The sequence below is a fragment of the Panthera leo genome, chromosome A1 (genome assembly GCF_018350215.1).
Source record: "Panthera leo isolate Ple1 chromosome A1, P.leo_Ple1_pat1.1, whole genome shotgun sequence".
Classification (NCBI taxonomy): domain Eukaryota; kingdom Metazoa; phylum Chordata; class Mammalia; order Carnivora; family Felidae; genus Panthera; species Panthera leo.
In genome coordinates, this window is record NC_056679.1 from 225,863,923 (window position 1) to 225,887,425 (window position 23,503).

General features: G+C 42.1%; 1 protein-coding gene across 1 annotated transcript in view; it reads left to right on the plus strand.

The window, feature by feature from the left end:
* MARCHF11 (membrane associated ring-CH-type finger 11) overlaps positions 1 to 19,846 on the plus strand; it is a 102,664-nt gene extending 82,818 nt beyond the window's left edge. Inside the window, exon 4 of the mRNA XM_042952930.1 lies at positions 19,358 to 19,846. Coding sequence (XP_042808864.1) covers positions 19,358 to 19,680 — 323 coding nt within the window. The 3' untranslated portion in view covers positions 19,681 to 19,846. The remainder of the gene's footprint in view (positions 1 to 19,357) is intronic.
* The last annotated feature ends 3,657 nt before the right edge of the window (positions 19,847 to 23,503 follow it).

Sequence of the window (23,503 nt, forward strand, 5' to 3'; positions counted from 1 at the left end):
GACCAACCCTAGCTACGTTTGGCTCTTGAACACTTGAAATGTGGTTCGTGAGAAAGAGAAACAGAATTTTAAAGTCAATTTTATTTAAATAGACTTAAATTTAAATAAATAGCCACATGTGGCTGGTGGCTATTATATTGGACAGTACCGATCCTAGATGATGATTCAACTTGAATGTGTAAGGGTTCGATGAACACAATCCCCATAGCCTATATAACCAGGTTGTATTTACTAAATCACAAAGTGGCCGTGTGCCAAGAGAGATGGAGAAAGTAAGAATGAGTTGAAGATCGTTAAGAGAAGATATTAAAGGTCAGAGGGTGGTGGTCGAGAGGTCGACGGAGATCCATAAAAGGGAAATGTGTCTTAAGAAAATGAAGTACAAAAAGGTAACTTTATATCATACAGGGGGAGCTCTTTTAAGTATTTAAATATTTGACATTCCAACTATAATTGTGTACCAGGAAAACTAATATAAAGGATTTAAATCACTGAGATGTTTTAGCCTGGGACAGTAAGTTAGGGACAATAGTCAAAGCAAGCTCGTTTGTGTTGGCTCCCCCCTAAGAAGATTTGCACGGTGGGCAAAGGAAGGTTATGAAACCCAGAAATGAAAAGCAAATGCATGGTGGAAGGCTTTGGGCTCAGGATTTGGTTCTTAAGTCCATACTCTGCACATTGAGAAATTAAAAGGCTATCGCTTCCATTGACTGATTCAGAGGAAGCTTGTTCCGTAAGAGGAATGCATTTAGTAGTGACCCAGAGTCAGCCATGAGGAAAGGGAGTCATTTGAGGAACTTGCATCCAAAAAGTGAGGGCAGTAGTTACCAAGTCATTTGAGTGTCTGGTAGAACCTGATGAGGTGAGTTCAATTTTCTGTCAAAGCAATAAAATGAAGCTAGAACCCAGTTAGTGGGATTCCTGAACTCGGGATAGCAGTGCTTATGCTTAATTTCATTAACACTCTAAATTAGGACCGAATCCATGTCTGGAATATGTTTTGAGCTTCCTTGAGATACCCATGGAAGGGGCTGGTTATGGCCACAAAATTTAAGCGGCGCCTGGGTGGCTCAGTCGGTCAAGCATCCGACTCTGGCTCAGGTCATGACCTCGCGGTTCTTGGGTTCGAGCCCTGTGTCAGACTCTGTGCTGACAGCTTGGAGCCTGCTTCAACTTCTGTGTCTCCCTCTCTCTCCCTGCCCCTCCCCTGCTCGCACCCTGTCTCCCTCTCTCTCATCTATGGATAATAAAACATTTAAAAAAATTTAAGAACGTGGATCACTTTGTTCTTTTTAAAAAATCTCTTAATTGTCCACATAGTATAAACATGTACATATTCAAATAAACCCATTTTATGCATATATAAAGTTTAAAAAAAAGACTTCACTCCCACTGCCCTGTTATGTCATTCCCTTTGCAGAAAGGTCCCCCTCCCCCAACATTTTGGTGTACATCCACCAGATCTTTTTCATTAGGTTAACATGTGTATGGGTACATAGACACATAGGTGTTTTAATATAAGTGGGATCATACTATTCGTATTATTCAAAACATAGTCATTTTCATGCAGCACCATGACCTAGAGATCTTTCCCCATTAGAATGGATGTACAGCCGTTTACTTAACTTCTACTGACGGATATTCAAGTTGTTACCAATTTTTGTCATTAGACACAGTGCTGCCTAGCGGTATTTCTGTAGGCAGGATTCCAAGAAGTGCCAAGTCTGGGTTGAGTAGTAAGCACATGCCCCGTTTCGGCTCTCTAATTTTGGCTCTCTAAATTTGACTTATATTGCACTCACCCCAGATATATGAGAATTCCCATCTTCCCACGCCTTGCCAAAAATGGATATCCATTTTTTGACATTTTCATTGGTAGTTTGAGCTATATTTAATACCATTAGAGTGCTTTCCTTAAAGTCTCTTGTAACTATTTAGGTTTGTGGGGTGGTTTTACCTAAGAAAATAAGAACGGCCACACGGAGCCGTGCTCTTAATGCAGCTTGTCCTGCGTGGCGTCTTTTGGGATGCGGTGGGCAGGAACATAGACTAGCTCTGCCCTGTGATTACTCCCACCTCGTCTTTCTGAAAATGAAATCAGAAGACGGGATCGAGGTCAAAGATCGCTGCCTCTCGAGAACAGTTCTATCGATGATACCATTAACACTCAAGGAGTTTCACTTCTCAGTCTCTTTTTTTCATGCAGAAAGTGCTCCCAGAAATTGCTTTAAGGAAAATTGCCTCCCTCTATCACTTGGGTCTGTGGCTAAAGTACTGACTCTGTTATTGCTTGTTTTCCATATTATTCTATTAAATAAACAAATTAAAGCACAGACATCCAGAGTGGAGGAAACACATGTACCCACCAGGAACTAAAAATCCCTCTCAGAGCTCTTTGAAATAATGATATAAAGTATAGTATGGTAGTTTTTCTTGTCCTGCTTTTGAAAACTGCAGAGATTAGGGCATTTTTAAAAATAACCTGCTATATACTTGAACGAGGATCAGATCAAAATATCTTCTCCTTAATCTACCAATTATATAGTCAGTGCTGAAAAATGCTCCTTCTGCAGAAATTTTATATCCTTCAACGTGAGGTTTTATTTCACTCTGTTTGAAACCTAATTATTTTTTTAAAAAAATACATATGAATTCTTGTAGTTATTATTATAGCCCTTTTAAAAAATCTGTTTTTCACAGTTGATGATCTGTCTAGTTAAAGGTTCTTGGGCACACATAAGAAAACGATATAGAGTTACCAGTTGGTAATGTATTCACATTTCATTATAGAACTTCAAATAAGTAAATACCACATATTCTTATGGTCCTTGATTATATCGGAGACACGTGTTTACATTTTTAAAAGCTAAGGTAACATTTCTGTCTTACTTTCCATACTGCTTCACTGTGCTATTTTTTTTCCCCAGGCAGAGCAGCTAAAAGTAACACATCATTGAACCTTTCATTGACATGAAACTTAAAACGTACATTTTCTAATTCTGTGATATTGTATGAGGAAAAGTGAAGACTTTTAACCAAGAATTTCAGGATAATCAAACTCTTGGTTACCACAAATGAGTTCTCCCCATTGAGGATGGCCAGTTGTCTATTTCAAAAAATTTTTTAATGTTTATTTCTGAGAGAGAGAGACAGAGCACCATTGGGGGGTGGGGCAGAGAGAGAGAGAGAGAGAGAGAGAGAGAGGTAGGCAAAGAATCCAAAGCAGTCTCCAGGCTCCCAGCTATCAGCACAGAGCCCGACTCAGGGCACAAACTCCCGGACAGCGAGATCATGACCTGAGCTGAAGTCGGACACTTAACTGAGCCACCCAGGTGCCCCGCCAGTTGTGTATTTCATGCCAGGGTTGTTTCTTTCTAAAATGAGGCTTTTAGATTCTCTTTCTTCCTGTGGCTTGTTTTCAACAAATATAAACCAATTAGCATAAGCAAAGCGTGATTAAGAAAGTAAATCAACTAAGGAAGAAAAATTCTAATGCATTCCAAGCAAAATATAAATGACTGTTGGACTATCTCTTGTTTAAAATTTTCCATGCTCTCTGGCACTTGACAGCATGATTCAGAAGTTCCTAAAGCATTTTAGGTGAAAAACAGATATTTACTTAAAGAGTTTGAAAGAAATTAGCATTGGAAGTTGGAATATGCCATGATGTGGAGCAGAAAAAAAAATGAGTTTGCAGGAGACAACAGGGGAGCCTTCAATTCTTAGATTGTCACACAGGGTCATCGACCGTATAGATGAGTGAGTTTGAAAAAGAAATTTGGGCAAAGTTTGTAAAATGTGCAGCCCTTGGCTCACTGCAGAGAGACAAAATATTTATGGATAAATATAAAATCTATCAAATAGCTTCGAGTGAGAAACGTAAAATTACCAAGAGGACAGTCTCGTTCACCAGCATTCTTCAGGGCCTGTGTAGGTTCTGTCCTGCGCAGAGGGGTGAAGGATGCCCGATAGAGTAGGAGAGCCAGGATCGCAGAATCCAGTGTGGTTCTGGGGGCCTCCTCTATGAGAAATGGGGGAGAATAGCTGTCAGCCACCCACAGGCTCCACACCTCTTCTCAGGGTCACACCAGCAGGGCAGCTCCACCCCATTCAAAACTGTCAGTAAGTTTGATCCTAAGACTCCAAATATATGTTGACTTTTTTTTTTTTTTTTTAAATCACAAAACACCGGGAGCCCACATCCAGCCTTTCATGGCACTACACCCCTGTCGCCACCACCACCACCACGGAGTCTGAGATCTGAGCCACCAGAATCATTCCAGAGAACAGAGCTTTGAACGTCAGTAGGTCCTCAGCACGTAGTGGGCCCGCAGAGGCTGTTTCAGAGCTGCGGGCAGAGCTTTGGGCTGCGGAAGGCAGAGTGTAGGAGGGCGGCACCGCTCTCCTCTCCCAGAGTTTCCTAGGAAGCACCAATGTGGAAGCATCTGCGTGAATCATAAGGCATGTGAAAAAAAGCAGCTCAACTTAAACACTGTTTGGCAGAATAACTAGGAAAGTTGACTAGCCCGGTACTTCCTTTTTTAATCTTCCTATCACAATTTTCAATTTTCCCTCCAAGACAGGAAAAGACTATCAGCCACCTCCGCTCTCAAGACATGCTTCCATTCCCTGATCTGTGATTTGACTGGGGATCGGTACCCCTGCAGGGAGGACAAAAGCCTCCTTCTGCTCTTGCCCGGAGCCCCTCTGGGTTTCCCTTCAAACTTCCTCCCAGGCAGAGGGCTGGGTTCTGAGGTCGGCTGCTGCAGCCAGGACCACTACCAGATTTGCACGTGCTGCTAGCTTGATGGGAATCATTCCTTAAACAGAGCAGAGTCTTTTACAAGTATCGATGTTATTTCCCGAACACAGAATGTCTTAGCAGGCATCATGCGCTAGGAAATGCCGCAACTTTGTCGCGAAAGAGTCTCGAACAGGAGTGCATCCTCCCACACCAGTCCCAGCCTCCTATCTGAGCCTTCGCTTTCTGACCTCTGAGGCCAGGCCCCTCAGAGAGGCAGAGTGGTGCTTTGCAATTCAAAATTGTTAGAGGAAAACCAAATCTTTATCATGTATATGCTTTGAAAAGTATGCCATTATTAGCATTTTACTCTGGAGGTACAAATTAAAGGCTTTTCTATGCCTTAATCATACTGTTTACCAATTTCTCTAAAGATTATTATCATAGTTGGTTATCAGAGATATTGCTGCCTTTAAAACCCCAGGAAATAAAATAGAAGGGAACTTGTTTTTTGGCACTTGACCTTCAGTGCTGTGCTTGCAATGGACTCTCAAAGCGAATTAACTCTTTAGGCTTCCTCGGGGAGAGAAGACACAACCCCTTGCCTTCCTGTCCTTTGACCTTGTAAAGTTCAAGCTCTCTGGGGCAAACATTGACATAGTTAGCAAAGCAACAGATCAAATATGCTGATCTTGTTGACTTCTGTTTCCTCCAGAGAAAATGTGACGCTCTTAGCCATCTCTCTCATCTGGAGGCCATTTAGCCAAATGGGTCCCCGTCATCTATTGAGCCAACATTTGCTAAGTGTTGACTATGTCGTTATAAGCCTGGAGTGCAGGAGAGCGATATTAATAGCATGGGTCTGCTGCCTGTTTTTGAACAGCCCATGATCTAACAATGTTTTTTACCTTTTGATATAATTTAAAAAATATTTAGAGGAGGTTATTATTTTGTGGCATATGAAAATTACATCAAATGTAAATTTCAGTGCCCATAAGTAAAGCTTTATTGGAATACAGACGTATCCATTCATTTATGTGCCATCGATGAGTAGTTACAACTTCGTCATTGAGAGACCATAATGTTCACATAGCCTAAAGTATTCACTGTCTGGCCCTTTCCAGAAGAGCTTTATGCAGCCTGACATGCTCCCTGCTCTTCAGCTGCTGGAGAGGGCCAGGGAGCTAAGCAATTAAAATGCAACATGAAAAGTGTCAGGAGACAAATGCATGTGAGAGTAGGTGGGAGAATGTTGGTTAACCATACTTAGAGGCAGCAAAGTCTGTGGGGAGGAAGAAATCTTGAGTTAAAGTCTAAAGAAGAGCACGAAGGGGGCCAGAGAGAGGCAGCTGCCTGAACCTGTCAATACATGAAAACATGTATTTTGGAGGACTCCTGTGGAATTTGGTGTGACAAGAGCAAAAGACGCTTGCTGGGGAGTAGCAATGAGGAAATAAGGTGTGATCATCTAGCAGGACCCTGTGGCTGGAGCATGGATTTGGGACGGAACCGTGAAAGCTCAGGGAGCCCCTGGAGGGTGGTCTGCCGCCTGTGACTGGTCAGCTTGACAGTGAAGAAAGAGCCTTGGTAGCAGGGGACGTTCAAGGGGTCAGGGGAGTGTGGTGGACATGCTGGGAAGGCAAGAAGGTAATAATCCAGGCGAAGGATTAGGCCAACATCAGGGCTGATAGGCAGCTGCTGGAACTCAAAGAGGTTCATCTCCAGATAACGGGGATCAGATCAGTGGAGGTAGGGGTGGAGGTCAGGGGTAAGGGAGAGGGACCATCAGGTGTGATTCACAGAGGCTGAATGGTAGATGGGAGAGAAAGATGATAGGTGCTGTTTGAACATTTTCTTTTTGCAGAATTTCTGAGGAATCGAGTGGATAGGGCCAGGCAGTGGCTGCGTATAGCAGTCTGGAGCTCAGGATAGAAATTTGAGCTGGAGATTTGTATCTGGTACTTGAAGCCACTGGCTGCAGGGGAAGGTGATCTGGGCGAGAAGAGCAGCAGTTTGAGGAACACAGAGACATGCAAATCAGGCAGAGGGCTATGAGACAATCTGCTGAGATGGAGAAGAGGCAGCATGGGGAAGAGTCTGAGGGGAGCTTTAGAAATGAAGTTCGGTGGTGGAGGGCTTTGGAGCATTAAGGACCACTGGGTATGATGGAGCGCCTCCCCCCCCCCCCCAGAGGCTGGAGCCCCCAGTCTGCACAGCCATGTGGCTCTGTATTTTTACCTGGTAGGGATGAGGAGCAGGTGCAGAGAGGTGAACTATGAGGCTGGGCTCAGAGGGGGTTTGTAATGCAGAGTTGCAGAGAGAGGAAGCAGCAATGTCGACCTTACCTTTTCACTGCCCTCCCTCCTCCCCCCCACCCCCAGGCCCCTTTCTGGGAGAGTGATTATGGGGTGGGGTGTGCTTTCTCAGTACTGGGGGAGGAAACAAAGCCAGAAAGAAGTAGCAGATGGGGGGGGGGGGTCTTCAGGAGGTAGAAGAGGATGCATTGAGATGAAGAACATGGGTAAGAAGCCCTGGAGGGTGGTTGTCCACACTGGGTGGGAGAGTTTCAAAGCTAGCAGTTGGAACGGTTTCTGGAAGGGAAGGGCCCCAGGCTGGAGTGAAGGAGGGGCAGCAGAGGGCAAGGGGCATGTACATTAGGTCAGGTCGTCCACATGGGCCTGGAGTCCTGTGTGTTGAGGGGGCTTAGGGGAGCCAGGAGCCAGGGGACAGATCCTCTGTGATTGTTGAGAGCGGCTGAGGGGCCAGGAGAGGAAATCTCCTGTGGCCGCACCATAGGCTCACGTGGCCATACGTGTGTTTTGTGCAACTTGACTCTTTCTTTTGTGTGACTTTACTGTTCTCCCGAAGAGTAGTTGTGGGACTTTAAATACAACGAGGCTCACGTGTGGCTGCAGCAACCATAGAGAAATCTGAGTGTGTCCCTAGGCCAGTGTGAGATAGGGTCACCTCGGTGTGGGAACAGGAAGTTTTCCTGGGAGGACAGATCAGACTAGACTGCATGGCAGTGGGACCCAGGACACTAAGAGGCAGGCCCTCTAACCTAAAAACCTGGAGATTGGTCTTCAGAACTGACACCCGCCTCTTTAGGGAATCTCTTGACTTAGGACTGTTTTGCAGCAAAGAACCTTATTTACTGAAGAGAAGTGTGAACATGAAGATTCTTCTAGATGATGCGCACATCACGGCAGGTTGGGGACTATGGGTTTGCTGACAGGGAGCAGGCGACAAACTTGGGTCATGAGGAACCACAGAGATGGGCATAGAGACGAAGCCCGTATGTGTTTTCAGGGGCCTCCAAATAGGTAGAAATGAGGTTTTAAAAACCATGATCTCCAATAATAGGTAAGATTATGTTTCCTAATCCAGGTACTTTTCCTCAAATGTCACTCTTAATCCCCACATTGCTCCACTAAGTGTAGGTACTGCCACTATATCATCTCAGAGATGAGAAAACTGAAGGCGCCATTAAGTAGTTCTGCCAAGGTCACCCGGATTGGAAGAGGGACCTGACATTGGAATCCAGACCTTGTCGCTCCCAGAGCCTGTGTACGAATATTTATGTGATTCGGTCAATTCTATTTATTATTTAGTCAGGACCCCTTCTTATATGCTGAGCTTGAATAGCTAATTTACAAAGTGTTGTTGTTTATTCATGAAGTGAAACCACATTGAGTTGCTGTCTCAAACACCTAAGGCATAACAACAGGAATAAATATTTATTTGAGGTATGGGGGATCTGATTTTAGATCAGACATGGAGAAAAATTTTCCCTAAAAGCCCAAAGTAATGTAGCTATTTTGCGAAGTCTTTACTCATTTATTCTAAATTAATGGACCCATACAGAACATACAGAAACAGTGGAGAATGGGAGATATTTAATACAGCATACCAAAAGCGATCTCTTTCTTTTGACTGATCTGAGTGAAACAATTGCCTGATAAGAATTATGTATGTAAAGAATCCCCTCTAACCCTTGGATTTTGTTGCTGGATCACAGAATAGAATATTAAGGAAAGCTAAGGTCTGAGCATCTTTATATTCAGGTTAAAAATCCCATTAATATTTTCAATTACAAAAATCTTACTGATGTGTGAATGACATCAAAGAGTTAGAAAGTTTATTCATGTTTATTTAGGTGGTAGCTTCTGTTTGGAATTTTTACCCACTGCCTGTATGATTTAAGAGAAATGAAAAAAAAGCCAACAAAGAGGAGATAGCCTATTACAAGTCGCAACGATAAATAGAGTTGTAACTAGATATTTCGATTTGGATCTTTTTAAGTATTATTCTCACCCTCAGAAATAGAACAACCAATACATATATGATCTACTCTAGAGATTAATAAAATTGTGTTCTGTGAGTTTGCAGTAGACAGTTTGTCCATTGGCGAAGAAGGAAAATTAGCTGTGTTTGTTTCTACTTGCCACGAGGAAAACAGTCTCCACTAATAGTCTCCTTCTAAGAACTGTTTTTAAATTTTTCTTAATTTTTAAAATTTTGAGAGAGAGACAGAGACAGAGACAGAGAGAATCTCAAGCAGTCTCCTTGCTTAGTGCGGAGCCTGACTCGGGGACTCCATCCCACAACCATGGGATCATGACCTGAGCTGGAATCAAGAGTCGGATGCTCAGGGCGCCTGGGTGGCTCAGTCGGTTAAGCGTCTGACTTCGGCTCAGGTCATGATCTCGGCGTCCGTGAGTTTGGTCCCAGCGTCGAGCTCTGTGCTGACAGCTCAGAGCCTGGAGCCCAGAATTGTTTTTGGTCCATATCTTAGAATGTGGGAAACAAATGGAAATCTACCAACGTAGATTTCTAACTCTAAAAGCTTTAACACAGCAAATGGACATTGGTAGGACTTTTTAACACAATACTGTTACACTGGGGTTTGTGGAGTTACTTTCATAAATTGTGAAGGTCACTGTAATCCTTCCCAATGCTGTCGTGTGCCCTTTAAGATACAGACCAGAGGAGAACTTGACCATCCTAGGCTCTGGTGTTATTGAAGAGATTTTGATTCTATCTACTTCATAGTATCATATCCCTTGGGCCAAAGAGGCACCAGTGTGGACTAGCTCTGGCCAAGGATGGTTCCTGGGGTCTGAGTTCTTACGAGCAAGCACACTGGACCAGCCATCAAAGGTCTGGCTCTGGTTCTGGGCTCCAGCACTAACTAACTGTGGACACTTGGGCAAACCATGTCACTTCTGTGAGACTCAGAGCCCTCATCCCCCAAAGCAAAAGGGCTAGATTAAATCATACCCAGTATTTTCTAATTTTGAAATTCAGTGACTACGTTTGTCCACTGCTGATCCCATGACACATGATGTTACCCCTTTGCTGCAAGGTGTTTCATCGGTTCATGATTTGAAGGCAGACTTGAAGTTGTGTTTGGCTGAAATTAAAGGAGTTCTAATCCTTGCTTCCAGTTATAGGAGGGCTCTAGGATACCTTTGTCATCTATAAGGACATTGGACTAATTCTTTTATTTCTTTTATTGAAATAACCATATTCATTAGGTGACTTTTTTCTCAAGCACTTTTGGGTAGAAGCTTAGATGATATAACAATTCTTCTCTCCAGTGAATTCTTTTAATCCTTTAAAAAAATTAACTTACCGAGGTGCGTGGGTGGCTCAGTCAATTAAGCATCTGACTTGGGCTCAGGTCATGATCTCATGGTTCATGAATTCAATGCAGGCGGTGGGCTCTGTGCTGACGGCTCAGAGCCTGGAGCCTGTTTCAGATTCTTTTGTCTCCCTCTCTCTCTGCCCTTCCCCTGCTCACACTCTGTCTCTCTCTCTCAAAAGTTAATAATCAACGTTAAAAATTAAAAAAAAAAAAAACATATCATGTATTTTATAACATGTAAGAAAGTTTGCAGCTTTTGAGGAATGTTCTGTGACTATGCCAAAGGTGGATTCGAGAGGCAGGACTAGTAAAGATTGAAAGATCAGGAGTTTCTTATTTACTAAGATATAAGAGAAATCATTAAAATCATTCGTTGATGGATTGGCTTCTTAGAACAGCAAGCGGTCAGATGAATGGGGAGCATCTCTTTTAGTCTCCCTGTTTTGCCTGGAAATAGCAGAGACAAATGCATATAAGTCACTTAGGCTTTCAGCCTGAGTGTGGTCATTTTATGACCAGCTGGGTTCATGATTGTTTGATTCAGGCAGATGTTTGATGACCAGGTCAACAAGACCTCGGGGGAGTTGGCTACAATTTACTTGGACTGAAAATGCTTCCCAGTGAAGGATTTTAGCTCTTCTACCCCCTGCCAGGCCGTGTGTGTGTGTGTGTGTGTGTGTGTGTGTGTGTACCCGTACATATGCTCAAGTATGTATGGAACGTGGGCCCCGATTCCTAAATTTTTTTCATCTCTAGTCTTAGAGTGCATGTCTCAGTGTGATATCTTAAGATATTACTCTGCTATTTTATTTTATTTAAAAAATTTTTTTTTATTTTGAGAGAGACGGAGACAGCTCGCAAGAGTAGGAGAGGGGCAGAGAGAATGGGAGAGATAGGGAATCCCAAGCAGGCTCCATGCTGTCAGCTCAGAGCCCTACTCAGGGTTTGAACTCATGAAACCCTGAGATCATGACCTGAGCCCTAACCAAGAGTCGGACGCTTAACCGACTGAGCCACCCAGGTGCCCCATTACTCTACCAGTTTAAAGAACACTGTTTTAGTGGCACTTTCATGACTAGACTTAAATTGACCCTTGTTCCCCTTTACATCCTAGGGATGCCTGCTCACCTCTTTCTCATCCCCTCCCATTTCGCAAAGATTTATTGAGTTTCTACTATGTTTCAAGCATTGAAGTAAGAATAAGGTCTCTGTTCTCAGAGATCACACAGCTGATTGAAGTCACACGCATAGAAACAAAGTATTCCAGTACCAGTAATAGGTAAAACAGGGCAGGTATTTCCTGTGTGGAATGGCAGAAGGTAGGAGGGAAGGATTAATTCCGAGTGGGCCAGAGAAGAAATTATGAGAGACTATGGATGAGGAAGCATATTTAATAATAGTTCATTGTGAAAATGTAGGAGCATGATCCTTCTGGAGAATTCTCTGTCTTATGGGTTTATCTCGGATTTGCTAAGAAGATAGAATTAGCAGAATTTAGTGCATAGAGGAGTCTAGGTGATTCCAAGGTTTTAGCTTAATTGACTCAGGGGATGGTCATTAACTGAAATAGAGGTGGTAGGTCAGGAAGCAAATTCAACCTATGTCAAGACCTTTCAGAAAACAGTGTGCTTCACTCCCCACTAGTTAGTAAACTATTATACTCCTTAATGAAATTTGGATTTGCCATCTTGTTCTACCACCAGGCAGTGATGTCATCGACATCAGTGATGATCCAGGACCCCCTGAGGATCCAGCCCCACTGTGTTCTTTGCGTGAAGGCTGAGGACTACAGATTTCATTGAGCAGACGGGAGGACATAGAGAGTAGTGAGCGGGTCAGAGGACAGACACTGTGAATTTTCTTTTGTGTGCTCTCAGAGAAGCAATCACGTAGGGTTTTCGCTATTCTAGTAATCATTTCTTTATGTGTACTGTTACATACTCTGCTTTGGGGTGGGTCAGATCATCAGTTGGGGTGGGTCAGATCATCAGTTGGGGTGGGTCAGATCATCAGTATTTGGGAATTAGCCAGCGCCTAGTTGCAAGGGTTTTCATGCTGTGGGAACTTTGTGAGTAATTTTTATTCTTATTACATTTCTTACACAGAAGATTTTATTACCAACAGTTTGAGTGTTTGGGCTCCTGAACTTTATGCTTTCGTGATGAGCCTGCCATCCTCAACTTGGTTCTGTGAATTTATGTATATATGTATAAGATATACATATTATACATAGATACAATGTACCTACATATATATGTAATATATATAATTTACAATAGGAAAATTAACTCATTTTTTATAGATGTAAGTGCATTTTATGTGTAAAACACATTATTTGTTCTGATCTGGGCAACACTGGAAATAGACTTGCACAAAAACCCCTATGTATAATCAAGACATTGTAGTCCCCAGTTGGCTTTTAAGATACCAATTTCTGATGGCTTTGTTGTGTGAGTCTAGTGACTTCAGTGAGGGCATATGTATTGTCTTTCAATTTTCATCTCTAAGTTTCATATTTTTGCATTTTTTTTCTTTAAGCTCCACATATAGTTTAGTTCAACAAAAAGCATTCGTTATGCAAAGAAGTAATCACTCATGCTTATTTCTTCAAGATTCATATTAACAAGATTCAGCAATGGGGGAATGATTTATGTGTCCAAGCGTTGACCTCTATACTCATATCTAACTTTCCATTAAATGTTCAGCATTTAAATTTGGGGTAGGTTGGGAAAAATAAGCCAGGAAGATTAATGCATTTTATGACACCCCAGCAAAGATTATGCATCAAAGGGTATCTTGGACCACAGTCTCATTTAGTTGATCTTTCTTATACAACCATGCTCTGGTCCTCAAGTAGTGGCAATTAAGGAGTCAAAAATGGGTCCATGTTGGGGTATCTGGGTGGCTCAGTTGGTTAAGCATCCGACTTCGGCTCATGTCATAATCTCAGTCTATGAGTTTGAGCCCCATGCCAGTCTCTGTGCTGACAGCTCAGAGCCTGGAGCTGCTTCGGATTCTGTGTTTCCCTCTCTTTCTGCCCCTCCCCCCTCAAAAATAAACATTAAAGAAATGTTTTTAAATGTGTCCATTTTTTGAAACTGGTTCTAAACTGTTCTTAAATGGGATTAAATGGGACCCAAAGTTCCCACCCAAAGTTTCCATTCTTCTTCTCTTGCCCACTGACTTCTCAGAATGACATAGGTTATATTTTATAGAGTATGTGTAACTTTCACTGAGAGAGATGGGCAGAGAGAAAAAGAGGGAGACAGAGTGAAAGAGATCTTGGCAATGGACACTGGTGAAATTTAGTCTAAAAATCTTGGACATTTTCACAGTCAGGAGCGTTTTCTGGCCAAATGTGTGCTGTGCATTGCAAGTTCTTTAGCTTCTCCCAAAGGTTGTTTTGATTGGACGGCACACAGGGCTTTCACCTGTGCTCCTTTGTGGTTTCATCAGAACCTCTCACTTCTTGGGAAACCTCAAGGTGGAGGCAGCTTCCCAGATGAAGCTGTCACCACTTACAGTGTTGTCTTCAACAACTTTCTTCCTGTGGGTGGGAAGAGGAGGAAGGGGCTGTTTCACTGGCGCTTTTAGAGATATAACAGTGTCAGTGACCTACAAGATATTAAAAATGGCAGTTAATGGTATAACTTTGTCCAAATCACAGTCTCCAGGACTTAATTTACTCATATTTTCCATGAGGATGGTGTAGGTCTGCAAGGTCTGGCTTTGTCTGTTCAAGCCTCTATAGCAAAATACCACAGGACATTTATTCTTAGTTTTGGAGGCCGGGAAGTCCAAGGTCAAGGTGCTAGCATATTCAGTGTCTGGTTAGGTCTCTCACTGTGGTTTGCAGATGGCTGTCTTTCTCATGTGTTCTCACATGGCCTTTCCTTGCTGTCTCTTCCAGATTATATAAGGACATTAATCCAATCATGAGAGTCTCACCCTCATGACTCAAAATAGCCCTTATTACCTTCCCACAGGTCCCACCTCCACATAGGGATTAGGGATTAGGGCTTCAAGGTATGAATTTTGGAAGGATACATTGAGTCCGTAGCGAGGGTTCTTTTAGTTGATCTTCATTCTGAGAGACCGCCTTGCATTGGAAATTTAGCATGGATAGGACTATTGTACACAAGGTTTATATGTAGACAAATTTGAGCCCCAGTCTCTGCTCTTATTCTTATGTCTTGATGTTGGACAGTTATTACATTTAAGTCTCAATTTCCTCAACCATCAAGTTATTCAATCGTGGTGTCTATTTGTAGAGTTACTGCCAAGATAAAATGAAAACCGTGCACATAAAGCACTTAGCACAGTGCTTGGCACAAAATAGATCCTTGATGATAATTTAAGTTCTGAAAATCAACCAAACCTCTTTGAACAAGAGCTGAGACTGGTAACACACAAAAAAATGAAATGATTTGATCAGTAGTTTGATTGTTAATATCAAAATTTGTTTGTATTTGATTATAATTTTTGCAAGTCTCTGTTAATTGCAACATATCATTTGTGTTGCAATAAATATGGACAAGTGGTGTGTGTGTGTGTGTGTGTGTGCGCGCGTGTGTGTGTGCGTGTGCGTGTGTACATGCTTGTGCATGTGAGCATGTGAACATGGGACCTTGATGGTCTTCCCCATCATGTATTTGGGTAATTAATTCATTTTCTGCTACCATAGAAAAAAATTCAACCAACACACCACTTACAAATTTGGGATATATTTTACCCACACATCACCCCTCTGCTTTTATTTTAGTGAAACCAGAAACATTTGAACTTTCTCTTTTTGAAGCATATTATTCCCTAACAAAAATGTTCCTCTGCACATCAATAAGGGGATGCTCGAATTAAATGTTACTGGGAGGAAAATGATAAAAAAGAAATAAAAAATAAATAAATAAACAAAAAGAAACCACCACCACCAACAACAACAAAAACAACCAACACTTAATACACACACGCTTTCTGAACTCTCAAACTCCCAAATTCTCAGGAATCACCCCTTGACATCCATGCTATTAATAATGTAGCAAGTGTCGGGGCGCCTGGGTGGCTCAGTCGGTTGAGCATCCGACTGCGGCTCAGGTCATGATCTCAGTCTGTGAGTTTGAGCCCCGCGTCGGGCTCTGTGCTGACAGCTCAGAGCCTGGAGCCTGCTTCGGATTCTGTGTCTCCCTCTCTCTCTGTACCTCCCCTGCTCATGTCTCAAAAATAAATTAAAACACTTAAAAAAAATTAAAAACTAGTGTAGCAAGTGTCCTAAAATATTTCATATTTACATTTTATAGAAATTATCATTGCTTTTCCGTTCAGGTCTAGTGACTCTTGAAAAAAATAAATCTAAGCCTGTTGTTACATGACCTGAAATGTCAAGATGACACGTTCATTTTAAGGCTTAACTTAAGGTATCACTCAGAGAGTGAAGGTCCTGGAGGAAGTGGATTTCTCAGTTGTGAAACAAGAGGAGACAAGCTCATCAGTAAGAAAGTATGGCAGCGTGAATTTCACTAGTTGGATTTTCAACATATGGACTAGAGTTGAATGAATCTTTACTCTTGGATTTTGACGATCTTAGTACCATTATGTTCTCATTACCTTGAGTACAAAAGGCATTTGCTACAAGTCTAGAAGACTTGAGGAAGAAAGGGAAAGATGCATATTAGAGAGGACCTCAAGGGTAGGATCGCCCTCCTCCTATTTCAAGAAAACTTAAGCTTCTAAAGGGCAAGGAGTGATTCCCAACACTTATAGGAAATAAAACAAAATCTAAGCATCGTTCATAACTTGAAGTGCAATGAAGAAGCAGAACATGGAACTGAAAATTCAAGAGGACCGTGTTTTCCTGAAAACTTCAAGTAGCTCCCTCTAAATTCAGAATGTACTAGAAAGGCCTGTGGGATTTATTTCTGCACACTGGGTAGATTTATGTATTTAGAAAAGGGCTACCAGGAGTGCGTTCCCAGAAAGTGACGTTAAGCTCTAGTAAATGATCTGATTTCTGGCCTTTCAAAGGAAATCGATAAAAAAAAAAAAAGAACAAGATCCTGTGAAATGAGTGATTTCCTGGGGTGAAGCTGTCCCCCATCACTGTACTTCTCCAGAATAAACCTGTTGCAAGCTGCACTGGTTTTGTGATTAGTGTGAATGAATGTTTCTCGTCACGTAGATTCACTATGGACTTTTTAATTAATAATAATGTCTTGTGTCTTTAGAGCCACCATCGCGAGGAAATTTGAGTGCATTATAATTGATGAATTTCCATTTGTCTTCATACTATCCTGCTGAATGTATAGATTAGGTATTGCAATTGTGTTTTGATGAGGAAAAATAGAACCAGAAAAATTAAATCATTGCCCACAGAGATTTCAGAAAGCCAATAATCGAATCATCGATTACTATCTGGTAGTCTTTACTTCTAATTCTGGCTGTTTCCCCAGAATATCTGATCAGTTGTGACAGTTTGTCCTTAGAAAAATAGAGTTGATCAAAATAGTTATTTGCAGTTGCTATGATTAACAGAAGTTTACATTCCTTCTCATTATTTTGGTGGTGTTACACAATTATTATTTGTTTATTTTTATTGATTAAACCACATGCATGTTTTAAGTGGCCTATGCCAACATCCTTGGAATTCTCTTAAGTCACGCATGTCAGAAGTTTTTGTCCTGGTAAGGGAGTGGTAAATTCGGATATTAGGTAGTTGTGATATTTAAAAATTGGGTATCTCCATCACCTACCTGCCATTGTTTTAGCTGCCAAAAGAAAATGAAGTAATCTCCCCAAAAAAACCATGTTCAAAACCCTTACTCGTTGTACCTTTGGAAAGATTACTATCATCCTTTCAATCACCCATTCCTCTAGGTTGATAACATGAGACTGATTTTTCCCCTTCTTGCATTACTAGTTCTATCATTGTTTTCCTTTGACAAGTGTATTACTCTGTCCCTTACTGTGCCCACTCTGCTCCTCGCCTGCAATGTGGTGATCTCCCTACTTGTCTCCTGACTTCAGTTCTCTGTGCCTCAATACGTCTTAGATAAATTTTCCTAATAAATTCTTTGTAATTTTAGAAAGTATGACTTAGGCATAAAAAAGTATACAGAATATGTTGAACATCACCACCACCCAGCTTAAAAAATGGGACCTTAGAGGGGCACCTGAGTGGCTCAGTTGGTTAAGCGTCCGACTCTTGACTTCGGCTCAGGTCATGATCTCATGGTCATGAGATCGAGCCCTGCGTTGGGCTCCATGCTAACAGAACAGAGCCTGCTTGGGATTCGCTCTCTCCCTCTCTCTCTGCCTCTCCCCCACTCGCGCTCTCTTTCTCCCTGCTCTCACAGAATAAATAAATAAACGTGAAAAAAAAAAGTGACCTTAGAGATACAGCCAAAAAGCCTATTTGAAATCTCTCCGGGATCTCATTTCTTTTCTTTCCTTTCCACTGTCACAAATTTCATGATTATTTTTTATGCATCTTTTTATACTTTTTACCTATATATCTGAATCTGTAAAAATGGGTAGTATTTCTTTACCCCAGTAATTTCTTTCGGAAACTTTCATGTTGTTTTTTTTTCACATGGCTTTAAGAGTTCCTCTCTTTTAAGATTTATACATGTTCGTGTATGCGACTTTGTTCCCTTCAGTTTCGTTGCCATGGTCCACTGGATCCATACGACACGATTTATCCATTCTTCTCCGCATGTACTTTGAGACTGTTTGCTATTTCCCCCTCAAACACAAACAGTTACACGACAAACATGTTTGAACATGCTTCCTTGTTCACATTTCTGAGAGTTTCTCTAGACTCAAGGTCTAAATCCTGGGAGGTAGGATCTGCTCACTTTCCAATTTTTCATTCAACAGTGCTTGTGGCCAACTGACATGCTGTAATTATGTGCCCTATTCCACCTAAAAAAAAAAGACTCTGCATTCATCCCTCCACCGACGTTCAATGGAATTTCATCCTCCTGAAGGAGAAGAGCTCCTTCTCATTTCCCAATCTGACCGGACCTCCCCCAAGGAATTTCTTTTAGTGAGGGGTCACCAGTTCAAAAGCTTTGGGCCACATGCTGAAATGCCGATGTATGAAAAATGCAGGGTGTGGTGGGATCTGGGTAGAGTGGGAGCCATGTATCAGGGCACCATATCCGATCTACAGACTACGAGTTTATGGTCCCTGAGATTCTTGTATTACCTTGTTTATTTTCCTGAGAGTGTCTCTGAAATGCGTAATCATCCCATTTACTGCATAGCAGCAAAGACCTAGGTCTCTGGAGCCAGGCTGCCTGGGTCTGAATCCCTGTGCCACTGCTACTAGTTCTCTGCGTCTGAGCTGGTTCCTTGTGTGCAAAATGCAGGACATGCTCATACTCGTTTATTAAGGCTTTGGCGAACACTGGACGAGGTAATATACATGAAACTCTCACGTAGGTGCCCAATGCATTTTTGTCGAGTTGTTGAAGAGAGTGAAAAGAAGGAAAAGTCGTCTCATACCTCCTCGGTGTGAGACAGTGCTTTAGGCACTGGGAAGATGATGTTGACTTTAACATCTGTCTCTTTCCCAAATTAAGGTGTCCGTTGAAACCAAGCCCTCCACACGTTACTTGGCCCCGCAATGAGTCCGCAAATACATGATGAATGAATCAATAAGCCTAATGATTCTCTTAAGGCAACATGAGTGCCCAAGGTGTGTTCTGAGCCACGATGGAGCAGGTTAATTATACCCGTGATAACTTTACTCTGTGCACGTTAGTGTATTCTTATTCTTTGGCTATTGGTTATTCCTGTGTAATATGGACAGTAGCTTGCCGTTAGCCGTGACAGTTGAGTGGTCAGGATACCGTCTTTTTTTGTGACAATGAGTAACAGAGAACTATTTCTTTAATGCCTTACTTGTATACAAAACCACCAACTTTTGATTATGACGAACCTTTGTTCCCCCCCCCCCCCACCTCCATTTTTAGGTCTCATTGTCCACGAAGGAGCTGCAGTTTACAGAGTGTTTAAACGCTGGCGGGCTGTTAACTTACACTGGGATGTATTGAATTACGATAAAGCCACAGACATCGAAGAAAGTAGCCGGGGAGAGTCTTCCACAAGCAGGACTTTATGGTTGCCACTGACGGCCCTGCGGAACAGGAACTTGGTCCACCCGACGCAGTTAACTTCCCCCAGGTTTCAGTGTGGCTACGTGTTACTGCACCTGTTCAATCGGATGAGGCCCCATGAAGATCTGTCCGAAGATAACAGCTCAGGGGAGGTTGTGATGAGAGTGACTTCTGTGTGACAAAAGCGTAAGGCGGCGTGGCGTAGACCACCCTGCACATCTTGGAATGTAATTGCAATGAATGGCGAAACCACAGCACTTCTAAAAACACACATCTATGAACTTTTTAAAATTTATGCTTTTTATATGAACATTTGAATTGCAAATACATTTTTCTGAAAAAAAAAAATAGCTCTCTGGTTCTTTGTTTTCTGATTTCCCACATCTTTTATAAGTTGGTACTTGAAATCATTATACATATAATTTAACCCTACTTGGTTCAAAGAATGATGGAAGCTGTCCTGAAGGCCGAGACTATTTTTTCTTGCTTGTTTTAAATATATTTTTTATCAAACGTTTTGCTCCATGTGTAGTTTTTCAGGCATGCTACGAACGGGGAAGAGCTTAGAACTCCGTGGGCAGATGCCAAGGTGCCTGTGGGTTCGCAGATCCCAGGTGCTTGGGCGATGCTGTGGACTGGTCCTCTTCGTGCCTCACATCTACTGGCAGATGTAAGCGGGACTTTTTTGCTGGGATGGAATAATCTGTCACCAGGAATGCAAGCTCTAGGAATGTTGGCTTGCTTTCTAGCTTGTGAAACAGTACAGAGAGCTTATAAACAGTTAAAGATGAGTGGGGAAAAAATAGTTCTCCTCCAGTACGTATAACTTACTGCTATTATATACAAGTGGGCAGGGCCTTCTGTATACTTATAACCATAAGAGCTCACCAAAACATCACATCATTGCTTGTGAAGTAATAATCCCACCGCCTCACATTTGCATAACCCTCTTACAGACCTACGGCAGTCATTTGGGTTAATTATTAGTGTCTTGAAGTCTGTGAGCGCTATCTTAATTAGATTTTCTTTCTGTAAAAGCTTATATACCTACTGAATCATTTAAACACGGACGCTATCACTCGCTTTAATGAAGTCCTGGGAAATATATTCACCCGCAGCGAGAAATGTTTTCTTTCAGTAGATACGTATTTTTTAAGTGAAAAGAGGAAAAGAAAAATGAGGCTATTGACTCCCTAGGAACGGTTTGCTAACTAGTGGCACCTGGAGATTTTCCACCTTTTAATCCTCCTAATGGAGGGAAATGGCACATTTTAATGAGCAGTGACAGAATAAATGAAGAGGCAGGCGGTCATGCTTTCCTTTGGAACATGAGTTGAACATGTAAGTCATTGGAAGTAACTGATGAGTAGATTTTAAAGCATATGAAATAAGAACGCTTTACATTCTATTTTCTAAAAATGACCTTTGGATGATTCATACTAGAATAGTTAACGTTTACAGGTAGCACTGTGATTCCTACGTAGCAAATCCCACCAATACGCGAAAGAATATTTTCCCAGTTTAAAAACTGTCGCAAATGAGTTAAGGCTGTGCTCATTTGCATAAATGGGAAAAAGGAATCAGGAAATCATGAAAGAAGGAAGACGCAACCACTGTTAAGGGGGCAGTTGTAGGAAGCGAGAGTGTTAAATATTCCCATCCTGTATGTCACTTTTTAAATTCTGATATTACACAAGCACAGTCCTGGGGAAGACACTGGGAGGTAGCAGTCAGTCCTATGAATCTGGTTCCGGACGCTCAGAATCTTGCCCCCTGGGACCGAAAAACAGATTAATTAATAGAGACACCAGGAATGCCAATCTGCTGTCAAAGGAACAACCCATTTTTTGTGCCCCGCAGGTGTTGATGTTTGTCCTGGACAGTTTAATCACGGAGAGGAGTCGTCGTCAACAACACGTTTAATGGAGAATAATTGTGGGAACTGTTCAGAGCATCGCATTAAAAATACCGGATAAAGAGACAGACACAGATTAGATTATCACTGCTCCGTATTTAGCAAGTCTGCCCTTCTAATTGGCATACACCTTCGTATTCCATCAACTCACTAGAAACAAAAAGGCGTAATGGGTGGGACACCCCGCCCAGTGTGGGGTGCACGAGGTAGAGATGTCGCCAAGAGAGTTCAGAGTGAGCCTGTCAACCTGGAAAGGAATATGCGTCCCTAGGCTGCCCTGCTTTCCAGCACCCTGACCTTCGGATGCACATTTTGCCCACACCCACTGTTTCCCCCCGTCACCTTCACACCTCCTAACACGCCCACACACACAGTCACACACCCACATGTGACCCGAGTCAAGGTTGGAATAAGGATCTGGCAGAACCTCCGCTCAATAAAACGTACCCTCTCTGAAATGATTACATAAAAACTCAGAAGAAATACTCCAGGTGGGGAGGAGACGTACCTTGAAAGAATTGAATTCACTGTTTAAAAATAATTAAAATGTTAATATGTACCACGAGTTACGATATAAATAATTAACTTCCAGTTGCCAAGTCTGTAATTCAAACGTGGGCTCCCTTAAATATCAAAATCCCCGACGTAAGGAAATAAGTTCGAAATGCCTTATTTTTAGGATCTTTTCCAATATTAGAAACACTGAGACCTGTATGCAATTTGTCTCTTTCCAACCACTCATTTGAAGGACAGGCATCCACAGAGCACCTCCTGTGTGCCACATACTTTCGCAGTGGGCCACAGAACGACCCAGGTTTGCAGGGAGACTTTGGGGACATGTGCCACAGCATATGTGGCAGGATACAGGCAAGCAAATGAAAGCGGCAGATCAGGAGCAGATTTCCCTGGGGTGGCCAGGGAAGGAATCCCCGAGGAGCCGGCATCACTTGGGTGCTGAAGCGTGAGCAGTTTGCCAGACAAATGGAGAAGAAATTCTGGGAACGGCTCCTTGGGGGTAAAAGAGAGGCATGTTTCAGTCATGGTGAGAGGCTTCTCACTGGGGGGGCAGAAGATGCCTGGGAAGACATGATCCATCTCTATGGGGTTCAGTAGGTAGCAGGGTCCGAACTCCACAGGGAACCCTGAGAAGACGGTGTTCAAGCTGCAGGTGGCCAGACGTGGCAAGGTCATCTCGGGGGGATGTTCATCCCCCTCTAACCCGATTCCTATGGGCGACACTCTCTGTTCTCAAGGTACGGCTAAAATAAATGGACACTGGTCATACCCTCAAAAGAGTTCGGAGAAATCCTACAAAACGAAATAGTAGGCAGCAATCACACGCAGGTGCCACCACTATAAATTAGATAATGCAGTAGAAGTACTGGGGGCATTGAGTGGGCTCTCTTCCCCTCTCCCAGAAGACAGCGAAACCCACAATTCCAAAGAGGAAAGCACATCGGAGATTTTGTGAAGTGGAAGATAGTGTCTCTATTATTGAAAATACTCCCAAACACTTCCCAGAATAAAGACTATCATCTGATTTTTCTTAAACATGATTAATTTTTTTTTTTTTATTCCATATGTCTCATTAACTAAACAAATGCCAGAATAAAGCAAGCTCTCTCTACTGCTTCTGTTTCAGCCTGGGACTGCTATCCTTTTCCTTTTTGTTTTTCTTTTTTTTCCCACACTACTAGCATAGTCTATTGTTTTTGATGATGTGCTAATCAATCCTCCTTTATCTATGGAGTGAAATAGCAAAATTAATTTGTCTTTGCCAATCCAGAATTAGATCGGCGATCATCTAATAATGGAAGTGTCATTTTACACAAAGGTCATAATTTGTCCATATTTTCCTGCGTAGCTTGCTTCTTTTTTTTCTTTTTGATTTGCAAATTTTAATGACAGTAGCTTACGAATATCTGATACTTAAAATTTTTCTTGCCAGGCTCATCATTTATCAGACTTCAGTGGCAAAATTTGGCTTTTTATTTTCAAGACGTGTTTGCATAAATGATATCATATAAAAATAATTTGATGTCCAACATATTAAGAAATAATTGGTTTAAAACCTTAAGAAGATACTG